The 14,039-nt window shown below is 42.9% G+C and overlaps 1 protein-coding gene across 1 annotated transcript in view; it reads right to left on the reverse strand.

Moving 5' to 3' along the window:
• The window catches only part of LOC128636299 (astacin-like metalloendopeptidase), a 107,641-nt gene that overhangs the window by 57,382 nt on the left and 36,220 nt on the right, over positions 1–14,039 (reverse strand). Inside the window, exon 8 of the mRNA XM_053689330.1 lies at positions 11,656–11,783. Within this exon, the coding sequence (XP_053545305.1) occupies positions 11,656–11,783 (128 nt within the window). The remainder of the gene's footprint in view (positions 1–11,655; positions 11,784–14,039) is intronic.

Here is a 14,039-nt window from a genome sequence, read left to right on the forward strand (position 1 = left end):
CAAACCGTCAACAATGTGTCCTGGGATTCTGTGGGACTGTGGTTACTGTGGAGGGGCCGGTCAGTCTGGAGGGGCGGGAGTGGCAGGAAGGCTGTGGCGTTGTCTCCCTGTTTTTTCAGGATGTGTGTGTGTATGAAGGATGTGTGTTTGTGCCGGTAAAGGCAGTTCTTTGTTTCACCTGAATGCTAGTCTGTCTAGTTATTTGGGTGGGCTCCTGCTAGAATCACTTTCCTGGGCTACATAGCAACCTGTTCCAGGCAGAGGAAGGACCCTCAGGTAGAGCTACCCAGTCTGGGTAGCTGGAGTTTGCCACAGGGTGGGACCCTGAATACTGGTGCTGTCAGACATCAGGGGTGGCTACAGGCTGTGGTCACTTGCCAGCTACATAGCTGCAGTCGGCAGGGAGGAAGCAGGATCCCTTTGGCTGAGCTACCCAGTCAGAGTAGTAGGGGTATCCGTCACATTGGTGGCAGCGGTGGGATCTGCTTCTTCCACACAATTCCTGCTGACAGAGAAGGGCCACAGTAGCTGGTAACTATGGAAGCCGAGTACCTAAGGAGAGTACAGGAGGCACTGACCCAGCTGGACAATCCTGGTTCTGAGCTGGACCAGCTGAGCTGCAGGAGCATTGTCCGCTGGCAACTATGGAGGGAGAGGCTTCAACAAGAAAAGGATTGTGATGATAGGTCCTCCCCACAGATGATGAGAGGTATTGGGTCCGGTGGGACTTGCGAGTGCTTTTCCAGGAAGAGCAGCCCATGGAGGAATGGCTCTCGGAACTAGATCGACTGTTCCGGGCAGAGATGTGGATGGAGGACGGCTACCGGGACCTCCGATGGCTCGCTATGCAAGCACAGCCATGGCTGGAGGTTTGCTCCCCCACAGAGGGCTTTGGCAGCCCTGGGTTACTATTGGAAAAGTTGACAGAAGAACCAGAATTTGGGAGCGGGGCGAAACTGAGAGTAACGAACATTGGCCTCTCCCGAGAGCAGCTGTTGGATCTCTCGAGGGTACCCTGGCTGGTATCTGATATGGTATCGCTTATTGTCCAAGAATGGGAACTGAAAAAGGCATACAAGAGGCTGCTAGACCGAGTTCTGCAGCATGCCACGGAGTCTGCACGGAGCTGTGGTGCAGCACTCTGGGAATCATGGAGGTTGGCCTTAGATGAGTGGCAACAGAGCATAAGAGATGATGAGCTGCTAGATACAGATCAGCAGCCTGGCCCCGAGCTTATAGACTTGAACAAGGGAGCCACCCCAGAAGAAGCGCTGGCCTCTGCCCAGCACCTGTAACAGCTCCAGGAAACTAGGAAGAGGAGGAAGTCGTCCTCCCTCCCCTTACAGAGAACCCTTTGCAGGGAGAGATGGATGTCGATAACTCTCCTCAGCAGCAGAGCCCCTTCCAGGAGAGGAGACAGTCAGTCTCTCTCCCCAGCGGCAGAGCCAGGAGCAGGAAGAGGAGACAGTCGGTCTCTCTCCCCGGCAGCAGAGCCAGGAGCAGGGAGAGGAGACAGTCAGTCTCTCTCCCCAGTGGCAGAGCCATCCCCTGGGAGCGGAGGTAGTCGTGTTCCCTCCCCATAAGCAGAAACCCTTCCTGGGAGAGGAGACAGTCAGTCTCTCTCCCCAGCGGCAGAGCCAGGAGCAGGGAGAGGAGACAGTTGGTCTCTCTCCCCAGTGGCAGAGGCAGGAGCAGGGAGATTAGACAGTCGGTCTCTCTCCCCAGCGGCAGAGCCATCCCCTGGGAGCGGAGGTAGTCATCCTCCCCCCCCGAAAGCAGAAACCCTTCCTGTGAGAGGAGACAATCGGTCTCTCTCCCCAGCGTCAGAGCCATCCCCTGGGAGTAGAGGTAGTCGTCCTCTCTCCCCTTACAGAGAACCCCTTGCAGGGAGAGATGGATGTCGATAACTCTCCCCAGCAGCAGAACCCCTTCCCAGGAGAGGAGACAGTCAGTCTCTCTCCCCAGTGGCAGAGCGAGGAGCTGGGAGAGGAGACAATTGATCTCTCTCCCCAGCGGCAGAGCCATCCCCTGGGAGTGGAGGTAGTCGTCCTTTCTCCCCTTACAGAGAAACCCTTGCAGGGAGAGATGGATGTCGATAACTCTCCCCAGCAGCAAAACCCCTTCTTGAGAAAGGAGACAGTCGGTCTCTCTCCCCAGTGGCAGATCCATCCTTCGGGTGTGGAGGTAGTCGTCCTCCCTCCCCTTACAGAGAAGCCCTTGCAGGGAGAGACGTGTATCAATATCTCCCCCCAGCGGCTGAATCCCTTTCTGGGAGAGGAAACAGTTGGTCTCTCTCCCCAGCGGCAGAACCCCATACAGGGAGCAGATCCATCCTTCGGGAGCGGAGGTAGTCGTCCTCCCTCCCCTTACAGAGAAGCCCTTGCAGGGAGAGACATGTATCAATATCTCTCCCCAGCGGCTGAATCCCTTTCTGGGAGAGGAGACAGTTGGTCTCCCTCCCCAGCGGCAGCACAGTTTCCCATGGAGCGGAGGTAGCAGACCTCCCTCCCCAGCGGTAGATCTCCTTCTCGGGAGAAGAGACCGACGGTATCTCCCCTCAGTAGCTTGGCAAGGTCTCTACCCTTTTCTTGTCCCGGAGTATTTCTCACCAGTAGCAGGTGTTGCATTAGGCAAGGAGGAAAAAAGCTTATACAGTTGGTGCCACATGTTTGGGCCCCACCAAGGAGCAACCTCGATCTCTGGTCTGGGGTGTGAATAAAGCTCGGAAACTGGCACTAGCTTTGTTTGTGGGTGGGTCAGCCGATACTAAACAGAGTGTCACAGAGAGAGGAAGTGTGGCCATGGAACTTAAGGACACTGGAACTTGTGGGACAGCAATTGTTTGGGAGCTGGCCCCCAGAGAAGTGGAGGGCCACCGTCGGACAGCCCCAGGCCAATCCGTTAAGGGTCTAGCCAGGTCTGCCGAACTGGAGGGGGGGAAATGTCATGGATACCAGACAGCTAAGGCTATCCCCCACCCCCCTACAACCTCACCCATGTTGTTTCTCAGTGGTTTTGGGCTCCTCAGAGCAACCACAAACCCTGGAAGCTTTGGTTTGCTTGTCTTGTGAAAAGCTGGTGTATGACCAGGAAAACCCTCCTAGGCTGGCCGGGCCCCTGGAACTCCCATTCGGCCACCTCACCACGGACACCCGCCTAACCCCTCTCAGGCTGTACGGGCTCCTGGAACTTCCGGTCGGCCACATGATAGCAGGACACCCACTGATTTTACCCCTTGTCGCTCCAGCAACCATGTGCCCCAGAGCTCCGCTCTTTTGGGGATTAGCAGCCCCTGGGGAGTACAGGAGGTGGGGGAATTGCCGGAGGTGAGCTGCTTTGGAAACTGGGGGTTTTAGACACCCGTACCCCCATTGTTTCAACGGCTATATCTCCGGTACCCAATAACGAATCATGCCGCTTTTTGGACTGCGGCATCTGGGGACGGAGAGCTTTCAAGTGACACCCTGGAGGGTAGCTGGAGTCTGCCACAGGGTGGGACCCTGAATACTGGTGCTGTTCGGCATCAGGGGTGGCTACAGGCTGTGGTCACTTGCCAGCTACATAGCTGCAGTCAGCAGGGAGGAAGCAGGACCCCTTTGGCGGAGCTACCCAGTCGGGGTAGCCGGGGTATCCATCACACTAAGAATGAACCTCCCCCAGAAAAAGCATAGTTACCAAATATTAAAAATCTATCATGAAACATACAGAATTAAGATGTATTTTACCCAAAAATTATGTTCTTGAGGAATTCATAAGTATTCTAAAGCTAAAATATGATATTTGAATGTAATAGTGTTTCCATAGAAGTAATAAAAAGGCAGACTGAACCTCTTCAAATTAAGCTTACAGCGCAAAGCTTCTAATTGCTCAGAAATAGAAATCTTATCAACTCCCATCCCTCTAAGAATTAATGGAGAAGACTACTGAACTCCTGTCTTTGAAGGAATATCCCTATTTTAAATAAAAAAAGATGCCTTTCTTTTATGACATGAAACTCTACTGGGAGCAAATTCTCTCATCCCCGGTTTCCCATCATCCTTTTCCCTAATAGGGGACCTAAGGTTGTCCCTTGTACATTCTTTGTCTGCCTCTGGCTCTATCTTTAACTCTTTCTTATTTCTCTTCTCCTTGCTTAACTACTATTCTCTTTCTTATATTCCCCTTCTTTAAATGACAGCACCAATATATATATCATTTTAAGTATTTTCATATTTACAGGTTGCAACATAAATACTCTCTAACGTGGACAGTACTATGGACAGCTACATTAAAGCATTCCATACAACTGTATTATATGATTAACTGGAAGGATTTATTTTCCCTAAGACCCAACTCTCATGTAAAATTTGCCTGCAAAATTGTCAACATTCCAATCACCCTTTCATAGGTTATTTCCAATTTCCTTTTTGGTACCTCACTGTGTTTTCTTTTTGCAATTATTCAATGTTATATTTTATACATACTGAAAATAATGGGATTGCCTGATGATTTTACAATCACCTAGATTTAGAGTTTTGTCGGTAAAGACCCGGGGCGCTAACGAGCCTTTTTTTTCCCAGCGCACCCTTAAGACAACGCTGGTATTACGAGTTGTTTGAATGGCTGCGTTAGCCTCAGAAAAGTGAGCGTTGAGCCAAATTTAGCTCCAATTCAACCCTCAATACCAGCGTTGCTTACGGTAGCGGTAAGCTGGAAAAAACGTGCTCCTGCACGATTTCCCCATAGGAAACAATGGGGATGAGCTGGCTGAAAAAAAACAGCAGCGTTCAGCTCCTAACGCAGCCCCATTGTTTCCTATGGGGAAACAGTTTCTAAGTCTACACCTAACACCCTAACATGAACCCTGAGTCTAAACACCCCTAACCTTACACTTATTAACCCCTAATCTGCTGCCCCCGCTATCCCTGACACCTATATTATATTTATTACCCCCTAATCTGCCCCCCCCAACCTCGTCGCCACCTACCTACACTTATTAACCCCTAATCTGCCGACCGGACATCGTCGCCACTATAATAAATTTATTAACCTCTAAACCGCCGCACTCCCACCTCGCAAACACTATAATAAATTGTATTAACCCCTAATCTGCCCCCCCCCAACGTCGCCGCCACCTACCTACAATTATTAACCCCTAATCTGCCACCCCCAACGTCGTCGCTACTATAATAAAGTTATTAACCCTAAACCTAAGTCTAACCCTAACCCTAACACCCCCCTAAGTTAAATATAATTTAAATAAAATGAACTAAATTACTATCATTAAATAAATTAATCCTATTTAAAACTAAATACTTACCTATAAAATAAACCCTAATATAACTACAATATAACTAATGGTTACATTGTAGCTATTCATTTTAGGATTTATATTTATTTTACAGGCAACTTTGTATTTATTTTAACTAGGTACAATAGCTATTAAATATTTATTAACTATTTAATAGCTACCTAGTTAAAATAATTACAAAATTACCTGTAAAATAAATCCTAACCTAAGTTACAAATACACCTAACACTACATTATCAATAAATTAATTAAATAAATTAACTACAATTATCTAAACTAAAATACAATTAAATAAACTAAACTATAATACAAAAAAACAAACACTAAATTACAAAAAATAAAAAAAAATATTACAAGAATTTTAATCTAATTACACCTAATCTAAGCCCCATAATAAAATAAAAAAGCCCCCCAAAATAATAAAATTCCCTAAACTAAATTACAAAGTAATCAGCTCTTTTAACAAGCCCTTAAAAGGGCTTTTTGCGGGGCATTGCCCCAAAGTAATCAGCTCTTTTACCTGTAAAAAAAACCTACAATCCCTCCCCCAACATTACAACCCACACACCCCTACTCTAAAACCCATCCGATCCCCCCTTAAAAAAACCTAACACTACCCCATTGAAGATCACCCTACCTTTAGCTGTGTTCAGCCAGCCGGCCACCGATGGGACAGAAGAGGACATCTGGACCGGCAGAGGTCTTCATCCTATCCGGGCAGAAGAGGACATCCGGTCCGGCAGACATCTTCATCCAGGCGGCATCTTCTATCTTCATCCTTCCGGAGCGGAGCCATCTTCTATCCAGCCGACGCAGAGCCATCCTCTTCTTCCGACGGACTAACTACGAATGAAGGTTCCTTTAAATGACGTCATCCAAGATGGCATCCCTCGAATTCCGATTGGTTGATAGGATTCTATCAGCCAATCGGAATTAAGGTAGGAAAAATCTTATTGGTTGATTTAATCAGCCAATTGGATTGAAGTTCAATCCGATTGGCTGATTCGATGATCCAATAGAATTGACCTCACATTCTATTGGCTGATCCAATCAGCCAAGAAGAGGATGGCTCTGCGTCGGCTGGATAGAAGATGGCTCAGCTCCGCTCCGGAAGGATGAAGATAGAAGATGCCGCCAGGATGAAGATGTCTGCCGGTCTGGATGTCCTAAAGGAGACAAAAAATGTTATAGAGATACAACACTCATCTACTCTAATGCCAATTCCCAGAAAGTGCAATTGGTTTAACCTCTAAAAACCAAGTTAAAAATTAGACAAAAAGGAAGAGTGTCTGGGATGGCGCTCAAACAAATGGAGAGCTAAGAGTCAAACTATGTAATATGCAAGGCTCTGATATTAACCGTATGTGTGTGTGTACTAGTGGCATTATAAAAGGTTAAAAGCAATAAACTAATCCGATGTAAAATTAGCAGGAAATGGGAAAGAGTAAATTTAAGTATGAATAATGTTTATTACATACAATTAAAAAAATATAGTGATGCCGGCATCTAAAAACAAACACAATAAGTTTAAAATTATGATCAAGTGATCTCTTCTAAAACAAATGACAGAAATAAAGATACATGAGAATTCTTAAAAACCTGTAATGTCCTATTAGTATCGCAACATTGTCCAGCAAGTGGTTATTTGTGCAAACTTGTAACCAAAAAATTCCGGATAGCTTGCGTCCTCCTTTCCTTAGTGTTAGGGATTAGTGCAGCGTTCTCTGCAAGCGGTAGGAGAAAAAGCGCTGTACACAAACAGTTCCAGGCTGCAGTGCAAAGGTGTTCCGGTGTGAAAGGTGCTCTGATGTGAGTGACTCTTTAAACCACACATTGAAGATTAAAAGCAACTAACGTATAATGAAGCATCTCTCATAAGCAGCTTTTACCACACATAGGAGGGTTAGTTTATTGAAAAATTAAAAATTAAATTACACTGTATTTTCCTACAAATGCAAATAACCATTGCAAATAATAAACTAATTTCATACGCTATATATATACATCTTTAGGCATATATACATTGTGAGGTATAAGTAATAGTTCTACAGGCTTCACCAGCCCTTTAAGAGATTACCCAACATGCTCATTCATTAAAAGTATATAAGGCCATATAGCAATAAACTAAGGTCGGTAGAGCAGGTGTAAAAGAGTCCAAAAAACTATCTCATTCAAAACTATCTTCTACTATTTTTTATGTTTGAATCGTATTTTTTATGTTTGAATCGCCTTTTTATAGATGTTCTAACTGTATAAAATGAACTGGTAGTATTTATATTCAAACACAGACTTCGATTAGTTAAATTAAGAAAATCCACCCATCTGAGTAAAAGATCTGATAGGTCCAAATTGATCCAATGAGGAGACAGCGTGGGATATTTAAACATGGAGATTAGAGCAATCAGGCATCTTGATAAAGGCCCCTGGCGGCTGAAACGCGTAGATTTGCTGATTGCTCCCGTGCACCAGATTAATAAGACTTTTGTTAGCAACAGAGTGGGTACGTAAGTAGATAGGACAGGTACATCGGGAAGCCATAAAAATTTGTTTGAGCTTGCCCCATATGTATAATCCCTGTCCCAGGACCTACTCATACTAACCCCTCTGTGATCCATATCCTGTTTGGAACTCCGATCCTACACCATACTTTGTGGGATTGTTAAAGAGTCACTCACATCAGAGCACCTTTCACACCGGAACACCTTTGCACTGCAGCCTGGAACTGTTTGTGTACAGCGCTTTTTCTCCTACCGCTTGCAGAGAACGCTGCACTAATCCCTAACACTAAGGAAAGGAGGACGCAAGCTATCCGGAATTTTTTGGTTACAAGTTTGCACAAATAACCACTTGCTGGACAATGTTGCGATACTAATAGGACATTACAGGTTTTTAAGAATTCTCATGTATCTTTATTTCTGTCATTTGTTTTAGAAGAGATCACTTGATCATAATTTTAAACTTATTGTGTTTGTTTTTAGATGCCGGCATCACTATATTTTTTTAATTGTATGTAATAAACATTATTCATACTTAAATTTACTCTTTCCCATTTCCTGCTAATTTTACATCGGATTAGTTTATTGCTTTTAACCTTTTATAACGAAACTAGTACACACACACATATGGTTAATATCAGAGCCTTGCATATTACATAGTTTGACTCTTAGCTCTCCATTTGTTTGAGCGCCATCCCAGACACTCTTCCTTTTTGGTCTGGATGTCCTCTTCTGCCCGGATAGGATGAAGACTTCTGCCAGTCCGGATGTCCTTTTCTGTCCCATCGGTGGCCGGCTGGCTGAACATGGCTCAAGGTAGGGTGATCTTCAATAGGGTAGTGTTAGGTTTTTTTAAGGGGGGATTGGGTGGGTTTTAGAGTAGGGGTGTGTGGATGATGGGTTGTAATGTTGGGGGGGGGATTGTATTTTTTTTTTTACAGGTAAAAGAGCTGATTACTTTGTAATTTAGTTTAGGGAATTTTATTATTTTGGGGGGCTTTTTTATTTTATTAGGGGGCTTAGATTAGGTGTAATTAGATTAAAATTCTTGTAATATTTTTTTATTTTTTGTAATTTAGTGGTTTATTTTTGTATTATAGTTTAGTTTATTTAATTGTATTTTAGTTTAGATAATTGTAGTTAATTTATTTAATTAATTTATTGATAGTGTAGTGTTAGGTGTATTTGTAACTTAGGTTAGTATTTATTTTACAGGTAATTTTATAATTATTTTCACTAGGTAGCTATTAAATAGTTAATAACTATTTAATAGCTATTGTACCTAGTTAAAATAAATACAAAGTTGCCTGTAAAATAAATATAAATCCTAAAATAGCTACAATGTAACTATTAGTTATATTGTAGCTATATTTGGGTTTATTTTAAAGGTAAATATTTAGTTTTAAATAGGATTAATTTATTTAATGATAGTAATTTTAGTTTGTTTTATTTAAATTATATTTAATTTAGGGGGGTGTTAGGGTTAGACTTAGGTTTAGGGGTTAATAACTTTATTATAGTAGCGGCGATGTTGGGGGCGGCTGATTAGGGGTTAATAATTGTAGGTAGGTGGCGGTGACGTTGGGGGGGCAGATTAGGGGTTAATACAATTTATTATAGTGTTTGTGAGGCAGGAGTGCAGCGGTTTAGGGGTTAATACATTTATTATAGTGGCGGCGATGTCCGGTCGGCAGATTAGGGGTTAATAAGTGTAGGTTGGTGGCGGCGACGTTGGGGGGGACAGATTAGTGGTTAATAAATATAATATAGGTGTCGGCGATGCTAGGGGCAGCAGATTAGGGGTTCATAGGTATAATGTAGGTGGCGGCGATGTCCGGTCGGCAGATTAGGGGTTAAATAATTTTATTATAGGGTTTGCGAAGTGGGGGGGGCCCTCGGTTTAGGGGTTCATAGGTAGTTTATGGGTGTTAGTGTACTTTGTAGCACTGTAGTTAAGAGCTTTATGTTCCGACGTTAGCCCATAAAACTCTTAACTACTGACTTTTTTTGCGGTTGGAGTCTTGGCGGTAGAGGCTGTACCGCTCACTTCTTCCAAGACTCGTAATACCAGTGTTAAGCAAATCCCATAGAAAAGATAGGATACGCAACTGACGTAAGGGGATTTGCAGTAGCCTCGAGTCACGGAAAAAAAGTGAGCGATAGACCCTTTCCTGCCTGACTCTAAATACCAGACCCCTTAACGCTGCTTTTTAAGGCTAACGCAGAACTCTAAATCTAGGCAAATGTTTTTGTTTATGTACCTAATTCAATCTCAATAAAAGGAAAAATACATAAAAAAAAAAAATAAAAAGGCAAAACTAATATCTAATATCAAAGAGAGCGTTCATTTTATGTTTCAAATATTGAAATTCTGACATTTACTGATCTCTAATATAGATAACAAATTTCACATTATAAGCACAGTATACGAAAGCCCTAAAATGACTGGTAATGAAAGAGGAGAACCGGAATTGTCAGGGCTTGTGAAATTCCAATGGTCCACTAGTCTCGGACACCATAGGAATTGCAGTGGACAACTTCGAAATTTGACTTTTTCCTATCTAGAACAGTGAGTGGACAACTCATTTTTTCCCTCTGGGCAACTAGCTTTTAACCCCTGACCAGTAAACCATAGTGATATTTAACAACCCTGGGAATTGGTACTCTCCTTTATCAATTTATTATTATTTTTATCATTTATTTGTAGAGAGCCAACAGATTGTGCAGCGCTATAAACATAGGCAATATACAAGGTAACATTTATAGGGATAAAATGGGTAGAGGGCCCTGCCGAGAGTTGCACTGTTGTAGTCAGCTCTTATGAAGGTGACTTGCAAACAGTAGGGCTCTTAGACTTTCATGCTAAGGGGGTTCAAGGGGATAGCAATGGAGGAGAAGAAGTGGGATTAGGAAAGGTTAGGGTAGGTTGTATGCATCCCTGAACAGTAAAGTCTTTAGGGAGGGCGTGAAGTTTTCAAAACTAGGGGAGAGACTTGTGGAGCAAGTCAGAGATTTCCACAAGATGGGAGCCAGTCTGGAGAAGTCCTGTAAATGGAATGTGAGGAGGTAACAAGAGAGGAGGAGAGTAGGAGGTTGTGAGCAAAGGGAAGGGGATGAGAGAGAGAGTATCTGGAGACAAGATCTGAGATTTAGGGGGGAGCAGTGCAGTTGAGGGCTTTGTAAGTCCAAGTGAGAATTTTGTGTTTTATTCTGGAGATTTAGCTTAAGGTAGTAAGAGGACATCCAGGATGAGATGTGAGAAAGACAGTTAGTGACATGGATTAGCAAGGAAGGAGATAAGTCTGTGCAGAGAGGTATATTTGGGTGTCATCAGCATACAAATTATATTGAAACCTGTGGGACTTTATTAAGGAACCTAATGATGACATGTAGGTTGTTGCAGTACCCCAACAGAAAGTGGTAACAAGGCAGAGGAAGCCCCTGAGAAGGCTACACTAAAAGTACAGTTAGACAGGTAGGAAGAGAACCCTGAGAGGGCTGTGTCACAAATGTCGAAGGATTGGAGGGTTTTGGAGCAACATTATCAAAGGTTGCAGACAGATCATGGAGGATAAGCAGAAAGAAGTGGCCTTTGGGTTTTGCTGTAGGTAGGTAATTGGTAACCTTAACGATTGCTGTCTCTGTTGAGTGATGGGGGCGAAATCCAGATTGCAGTGGGTCAAGGAGGGAGTTTAATTAAAGGAAATGGGATAGGCGTGCATATACTAGCTTTTCAAGAAGCTTTGAGGCAAAAGTGAGTAGGGAAATAGGTCAGTAGTTGGATGGGGAGGTTGGATCGAGAGAAGGTTTTTTGAGGAATATGGGCTTCATGTCATGAGAGTTATGGTCAACTAGTAATTTGGTTCTTACCACACTGATAGAGCTGCTTTATCTTCATGAGGTCCAAGTTGCTTAGTCCGTACCTTTGACCAATTATGACAGTGGTGTCAGGTTTAGGTATGATGGTAGCCTGCCCAGGGGTGTTGGTGAACGCAAATCTAGTAACAGACAAACGCAAGGAAAGGAATGTCAGGGAAAATTTGGATTGTTATTATCTTCTCAGTTTATTAAATGGCATACTAGAGATTGCCATTATTTCATCAGAATAGTAAGCTTGAATACAGTCCCTTCTAAACTAAAATGTATAGGGTATATATATAAGTCAAAATAAATTAAGTGAAATGCAATAGATTTTAAGTTATTAAAAATGCTTCCAATCCAAACTATGGCCCCAAATTGAAATCTATTAAAATATGCTGTGAGAAAATATCAGATTCAGATTTCTTCTTTTTTTTAAACTTTTTCTAATCTATGCATAGATGGCAAACAACTAAACACAGCATTAGCATTGGGGTATGAAATGACTCAGCAATGAAAGGGATAAAAAAAAAAAAAATCGAATTTTATTTCATATTTAAATGTTTATTATACTTTGAAAAATCCTTAAAGGGACAGTCAACACCAGAATTTTTGTTGTGTAAAAAGAAAGATAATCCCTTTATTACCCATTCCCCAGTTTTGCACAACCAACACAGTTATATTAATATACTTTTTACCTCTGTAATTACCTTGTATCTAAGCTTCTGCTGACTGCCCCCTTATTTCAGTTCTTTTGACAGACATGCAGTTTAGCCAATCAGTGCTCAGTCCTAGGTCACTTTACATGCATGAGCTCAATGTTATCTATATGAAACATGTGAACTAATGCCCTCTAGTGGTCAAAATGTATTCAGATTAGAGGCAGTCTTCAAGGTCTAAGAAATTAGCATATGAACCTCCTAGTTTTAGCTTTCAACTAAGAATACCAAGAGAACAAAGCAAAATTGGTGATAAAAGTAAATTGGGAAGTTGTTTAAAATTGCATGCCCTATTTAAATGATGAAAGTTTTTTTTGGACTTGACTGTCCCTTTAAAGTGATGGTAAACCTTAACTAATCAAATGCTATATATTCAATCTTTACCATTAAAAAAGTATATGTGTACCTTTTCTGTTTTTAATCCATTTGTTAAAGGGTTAAATTAGTGCATATAGTAATGCTTCTATTGCAGTGTTATGCTGGCCCACTTGGATGAACTCTTTTTATTATATACAATTCTAGTGAACATCCAATCAGTGTGTGCGTCATTTGACGATCTTGAAGTTCAGCCCCTTTAAAGCCCTTAGAAAGCCTATCTAAAGAGTGGATTTGCCTGCTCTATACATCACAGCCAAAAGAGAAAATGAATGGGGCAGAGGAACAGACAATACCAATCAGGACTATAAATCTTTTATTATATATATATATATATATATATATATATATACACATGTCCAAGACTGAGCTTCTTCTAATCCCCCCAACTAATTCTACTCCAGTTTCTAACTTTACTATCACTGTCAGTGACACCACTATCTCCCCATCACCCCAAGTCCGCTGCCTTGGAGTTACACTCGACTCCAATCTGTCCTTCATACCCCACATCCAATCGCTCTCTTCATCCTGTCGCAACCACCTACGCAATATCTCCAAAATTCGTCCTTTTCTGAGTGCTGAAACTACTAAACAGCTAATCCATTCCCTAGTAATTTCCCGGCTTGACTACTGTAACAACCTACTAACTGGCCTTCCTCTCTCCCGCCTCTCCCCCCTTCAATCCATCCTAAATGCCTCTGCTAGGCTAATCCACCTCTCCCGACGCTCTGTATCTGCCGCACCCCTCTGTGAGTCCCTTCACTGGCTCCTCATTCACAGCAGAATTAAATTCAAAATTCTCACTTTGACCTACAAAGCCCTTACCAATGCAGCCCCCCCCATACCTGTCCTCACTCATCAACAAATATACTCCAGCCCGTCCCCTAAGATCCAACAACGATCTACTCCTTGCCTCTTCTACCATCACCTCCTCTCATGCTAGACTACAGGACTTCTCTCGTGCGGCACCAACCCTCTGGAATGCACTTCCTCGTGCTGTCAGACTTTCCCCCAACCTCTCCTCCTTTAAACGCTCCCTAAAGACCTTCTTGTTCAGGGAAGCCTATAACCAAATCAGTAGCTAGTGAATTCCACTTGCCTAATAGTTGCCCTCATCTAACTTCACACTAACATCATTCCCACCTTTGCAGTCCCCACCTCCTGTTTCTCACCCTCCTACCCATTTAGATTGTAAGTTCCCACGGGAACAGGGCTCCCAATTCCTCCTGTATTTGTTTGTTAAATTTTGTCTGGTGTCTCATATTGTACTGTCCTTTTATCTTTGTTACCTATGAACAGCGC

This window comes from Bombina bombina, chromosome 7 (genome assembly GCF_027579735.1).
Source record: "Bombina bombina isolate aBomBom1 chromosome 7, aBomBom1.pri, whole genome shotgun sequence".
Classification (NCBI taxonomy): Eukaryota; Metazoa; Chordata; class Amphibia; order Anura; family Bombinatoridae; genus Bombina; species Bombina bombina.